Genomic DNA, 6,035 nt, shown 5'->3' on the forward strand with positions numbered 1-6,035 from the left:
CCAACGCATATCACAATAACGCCAACAGAAAGGAAGACTGCAGCCAACGCTGCCACTATGGGCGCGAAGATTCCGATGGCCACCAGGCCTCCCAGGAGCATTAAAATCGCCGAAGGGGACGTGAGAATGCGTTGAGGTAGGCTTTTTGGAGGCCTGAACTGCAGGAACGACCAAGAATCTTTCCAGCTCCTCAGGTCCGACAGAGAACCCCTGCTGCTCGGCACCCGGGAAACCAAGGCAACGTCGTTCTGAGGGCTTGTGTTCAGTCCGATCATAGTGCGGCTGGACGGGCTCTCCCGTTGGCGGAAAGACGGGGCTTCTAACAATAGAACGCCCTCCGAGTCACGCCTGCTGTTGAACAGTGTGTCTGCCAGCTTTTTCAGCTCGAGGAAGGAGCTGTCTGTGGGAACGTTTAGACCGGGGCTGTTCCTCCAGCTACTGAACACATGGTCCATGAAACTCTTGTAGCAATCTTCCGTGAAAGCCGCGTACCCGGACAATCCCGTTGAGCACATAACAGTAGAAGCGGCGATGTGCTGGTATGCCTGCACTGTGCTATCAGAAAGCACTCCTTCTGAATCGTCGTCCGCCGGTGGGAGGTCTCGAAGAAAGCCATTGTCATCCGCCACTCCCATACTAGACATCCGGTTGCGTTGTAAATGCATGATAATACCAATGACAGCCTTTCGCAACATGCGCGATCTGCCCACGAAATGAATGAGCTTCGAGGAGAAGCGACGGGCACTTGCAACTGCGGGAACAGAGGAAAGAGGAGAAAGGCACAGTCCCGAGACACTGTTGCCCGGGGCCGCAAGTGGTAAAATCTGACTGCATGCTAGTGAGAAGTACGAAAGAGAAAGCTATGTAGCTAACTAGATCAATGCGGCGACCACCTGGTTCACAGTCTTTCATGCGATGTAGATGGCCAGAAATGTGCACCGGGGGCTAATGGTTCTGTACTCAAGGGCAGCTCCGAAATGGAAACCAGGAAACTCAGCAGTCGCGCCCAGTGCTGCAGTCGGCTGGTCCCATAGCTGAGCTGCGCACCTGAACGCCGGTTCACGCGGTAGATAAGCGGAGACAAGTTGGCTGCAGGAGGATGAGAGAGGTTTGGAAGAATGTGAAAGTACTTGATCGTCACCGTCAGTGTGTATCCTTACTGAAAGAAAAAGGAGTTGTTGACATGGCTCAGCAAGGCTACTGCGGCAAAAGGTAAAATAAAATATGTCGCAAAGCTTTCCAACGTTTTGGTTTATAAAGAAAGTCACTACTCAAGACAACGGTCAGGTGTATTCAGCTTTGCGCTGTCTGTAGAGTGAAGCGTCTATCAGGCTTACCAAGCCCTAGGGCTGTCTGAAGCTGTGCTTCAATCTGTGCGATAACCTCTTCGACAGCTGACTTCGTTGGAGGTGGCCCTGGCTGCCCTATCGACCGGGGAAGATCGTCTAGAATCCTCACGGCCTCCTCAACATTGTTGGCCATCGCGGCGCTAACGACTTTAGACCAGTGCGCGTCAAAATTGAGCCACTGCTTAAGAACTGTGCAGTTGAAGCCGGCAGGGGAGTCATCTGATTCCTCCTGAAGACAACGATCTGCTGAGGGGATGAATATCTGTCGCAGAGTCTTGTACAGGACTCGAAAGAAAATGTCTGCAGGAGCCACAGAAACTTCCTCTCCGGCTGCGGTACGCAACTTCAGCTTTTTTCGCCTCGATCTCCATGATCTGTGGCTGCACTTGCGGTCGTTAAATGAGATGAATAGTAATCGTAGCATCATCTCGTCAAACCTGGGCAGCATGCCCATCGACAAAAGGTGTGAGATCCTGTGTACCTGCAGTTTTCAAATGCACATCTTCGCTTCCGAGGGATGTGGACCCCGAGAAGCGCACGGGATAACGTATGTTGACCCAGCTCACGCCGGGTGAGTTAGCAAATGAGAGTCAACACCAGAGCGATGTGCTTACAACGGCACATTTATTACCCAGCCCATAGAAGAAAGAGAAGATCCCACGTTAGCAGAGAGTGGTAGGGCCGGCTGCTCCGCAAGGCGAAAAGCCCTCCCTGTAGACAAACGACCCCCTGCACGTGGTGGTCATGATGCAGATCTGTCTGGGTCTCAAGAAAACCTGATCATAGTGAGTATCCCCATTCTCAGACTCAAGGACAGGTCGCTGGCACCCAAACAAAGACTGGATGAGCCTCCACATTGAATCTCTTGCCGAGCACAGAGACGGAACAGTATAAAAAGGCAAGACGCACAGCTCATAGCGATACCAGAGAAAGGGCCAGTAGACTTGGAGAGAGGCCCTTGCCAGCTGAGAGACTCGACTAAGTCTAGACCCGAACGACCTCAACGAGGAAGAACCGAATTTTATACCTTGTCCCATCTACCAGCCCGTATTTTCCGACTTTTTTGAGCGTTGGCTCAGCGAATTCCAGGCAGGAGCACTCTGTCTTTCCAAACACTTTCCAGCAAAAACGCGGATGCAAGCTTACTCTGTTTATGTGGGTAATAGGACCCTGGTTGGACGACTTTCCTGCCCTGCCCAGCTGACGTGCTTTCGATTTTTCAGTTCGCAGCATGGCGTCTTCAAACACGCAAGAGGAGCTCCGGAAGCCCCCGACGACGCCAGCACCTTTGCGCCGGATTACCCGCTGCGCCAGCCCTGCCGCACCAAGATCGAACTCCACGAGCACCTCGAGCCCTTGTCGTGGAGTCCTTCTCTTCTTGAACAAACGAATCAGTTTGCCTCGTTTAGTAACTCTCGTCCCTGCCCTTGCTGCAGGCAGACACGTTGCCACGTCCCTGTAAACGTCAGAAGACTAGGATAGATACGCACATTTTTATGGCTCTCTCTTGTAGCAATTTGACCAACAGGCTTGAGCTACCTTCTGATATATATTCAAAATATCTGTTCAGCCGCAGACAAGCAAGGCCTTCAAGCAGCGACTAAAAAACAACACTTGCAAACTTTAGACCGACTGAGAACCGAGTGTAGCGCAAAGTGAAACTCATCGCGCTTCGAGAACGGTAATCTGGCATGCGCACGGAAGACGGCACAGACCAAATCCCAAGACGCCGGAAGCTTGACGGGACAGAGGAACGTACTACTGCAAGCTGGCAACGCACTTCATCAGAGCTACGGCAAACGTCTACAGAGCCAATTGTGTTCGCGCACGGCACGCCGCCGTGTGCCTGGGGCTGAGCAACCTCCCCTGTGCCGTGGGCGAGCGCGCACAACGAAGGCCTGCCGTCTCTCGGTCGGGCCCTACACCTCTCTTGGCGCGCTTGCGCCCTGTCATGGAGTCCGGTCGATACTGAAGAGATGACCGGCGCCACTACGTGTGAGCGTGTCTCCAAATAAGACAGCCCATACAGGTCTGTAATCCGATCTACTAAAAACGGCAGCATCAGCAAACAGAGACCACTCCACCCGCTTACAACCCTGGGAAGTCGCTTCCGAAACGGCGAACTGCGTCATCATCGGTTGTAGCAGAGGCAGCTTGAGTTTTTCGAGGCAGGCTGCAGCAGACACAAATCAGATGTGGCACTGAGGTCACTTGGACACTTCTACCCGAAAAGAGGGCACCGCTCCTCCATCGAACACGTAGCTGAGAAGTCGTTCTAGAGGAACGCCGTCCAGGCGTCTCAGCCACCGTTAACGAAGTAGTTTCGAAAGGGCTGGTTCAGGGCGCTACCAGACTACAAGCGCTGGCATGTGTTGATACTGGTTCTGCCGCATCAGCGCCTATTCCCTCGTACCCACTCTGCGCCGCAGAATTCTTGAGAGTGGCCCCTTCCTGCAGCTGCGCGTTCTCTGGGAAGCAGGTGAGCGGTTGGCTATCTCTCCCTGTCGGTCGGCAGCACTTACTGAAGAAAAAAAGGCCTTTACAGTTGTTCAACTCCCTGAGCTGATCGTCGATGTACAAGGAGTAAAGCGAACAGAGCTCTCTTGTCCTTGGCTGTCGACGAAAGGTACTGCAGTACTTGCGATGTTCTCTCTTGCGCTGCCTGCGACCCTTGACCTCGACGCACGCAAGATGCTCTGCACAGGTACACGGAAGCGACACCAACAGTTCCAAGCCTCGCGCAACAAAAAGGAACCGCTGTCCTCGACACTTTTGTTTAGATGCGCACTTGGACCCTAAGATCAACACTTCCAAACTTGCCTGGCAATGGCTCAGCGGCAGGGGCAGGAACCCCTACAAGTACCTACACCAGTCCTCCAGCACCTACCTTTCCGGAGTGATCTAATCATGAGCGTGGCTCACGTGCCCGCTCACAGTCGCCCCATCATGCCTTCCGAGTGTTGGGGCACGAGTTCAGCAACGCCCGACACACGACAACGAAGGCAAAGATCTCCACAGGTATTCACAGGTGATGGCTGCTCGCCAGTCGAGCCACGTGGGTTTGGCGGTCGCCCTCCGCCAAGCCTCCGTACACAGCACACCGCAGTTTACAGGTCCGCTTTATCACACATTCCCTTGAGCTAACAGGGAGTCGTACAGACACAGCTCCGAAGCTAACGGTCTTGACTGATGATCTCTCGTGCTCAGTTCTCTGGTTAGCTGCTGGATCGAAGTATTCTCCAGTAAAGTCATCTAGTTGACGAGCGCACCTTGGCGGTTCGACTAAATGCGGCCGCCGATATTTTTACTCCCCTTCGTGATGGCACAACAGGTACGTACGCTTTAACGCTAACCTGCAGGCGATCCGTTGGTCAAGTACAGGTCGGTGGCGGACAGCTGTGTCTCCCTGAGAGCCACTGACTTATCAGAGAAGCTAAGCTGTAGCAGCTGCAGCAATACACGTAGCAAGGAATTTCAAGGCGTGTGTGTTGCTTGCCCCTCTCCGGGATGTCGCCTTGTCTAAGATGCTCTACGCCTTGATAAGTCGACGCACCGCCGGCTGAAAGGTTCCGACCAAGCCGAACGATTTCGGCTGCACCCTCGGGCTGCTGCTCCGCGTAAGGAGCTCAGAAACTGGAGAGTAGAACCTCGACACTACACAGTCAATCAGCGGAGCGGGTTACCTGGGTCGTCACAAATTCAGCAGAGGGCACAGTGCCCTGTGTCGCCCGCGCTCTGGCCGCTGTGCTCACAGGCACCCTGATTTCACTCGTTACAAGCAAGCCACCAGTTCCCCGTGGTCACCAATCTACAATGTGCATAGAGTGCCCTGCTGAGATGCCTTCTCACAGGCAAGCCGTTACGAGCCTGCTCCAGACCTGTCCGCCCACTGGGGCTGTCATTACTGTTGCGCAATATTTGGTGCCCTTCTGTGCGCCACCTTGTGCTACGTTAAGATTCTGCTTTCGGGGTCGGGGATTCTGTTGGTACGTGTGCAATTTGAAGCTGAATCTATACCGGTGTCGCCACCAGCAGTACATCAGTGTGCAGGCCAACAACCAGTTGAAGGTAGAATACATGCAGCACGGGGAGTACAGATAGGCTAGCTTTCTAGGGAATCAGACCGCCCAAAGCGAAATTTCTGTGTTCTCCCTTGTATCCGGACTAGCGACAGACCGACACTGAGCTATGTTGCAAACCATAATGACTGCAGGTGGCGAATAAGGCTCTCTTGAATGTATCCCTACGGGTGTACGTCTGCCTGGAAGACACAGACCGGTGTTAGAGACACCGATTCTTTCTCCTTTTGCCATCACAACACGAACGCTACTGAGCATTATCGGTCCACTAGCTTCCGTACCTGGGCTACACGGCTTGGCAGGCCCCGGTTCCGGCGGCCTTGGTCAGCTGAGCTGGCTTCTGCGTCGCCTGCGGTGTCCACCGGCGGTTCCTGACCTAAGGATTCCCCAGTTGGCAGTTCATCAGCTGTGAGTCGGCTTTCCTGAGCCGTGAAAAACTCTTCCGCAGCATCTTCGTACTCTCCCTCCCCCCCCGGTGCGCCATCTGCCTGTGCTGGGAAATCTCCCTCCCCCGACTCAACGATTTCCTCTGCCTCCTTCTGTGGCAGTTGTCCCTCAGGCGTGACGCAGGAACCAGGTGACGGCACGCCTGAGGGACAACTGCCAC

General features: G+C 54.1%; 2 protein-coding genes across 2 annotated transcripts; both read right to left on the reverse strand.

The window, feature by feature from the left end:
- Positions 1-8: 8 nt before the first annotated feature.
- CSUI_009223 (uncharacterized protein) lies at positions 9-5,995 on the reverse strand (the record flags this gene model as incomplete). Its single annotated transcript, XM_068069339.1, has 7 exons — positions 9-751; positions 1,338-1,830; positions 2,496-2,779; positions 3,442-3,522; positions 3,872-4,045; positions 4,703-4,796; positions 5,710-5,995. Coding segments are annotated over 7 exons (2,154 nt in total), but the record flags the coding sequence as incomplete, so codon positions are not given.
- On the reverse strand, positions 2,917-3,272 carry CSUI_009224 (uncharacterized protein; the record flags this gene model as incomplete). The annotated part of the gene is made up of 1 exon (XM_068069340.1): positions 2,917-3,272. A coding segment is annotated over one exon (321 nt), but the record flags the coding sequence as incomplete, so codon positions are not given.
- Positions 5,996-6,035: the final 40 nt, after the last annotated feature.

This window comes from Cystoisospora suis (genome assembly GCF_002600585.1).
Source record: "Cystoisospora suis strain Wien I chromosome Unknown contig_5442, whole genome shotgun sequence".
Classification (NCBI taxonomy): Eukaryota; Apicomplexa; class Conoidasida; order Eucoccidiorida; family Sarcocystidae; genus Cystoisospora; species Cystoisospora suis.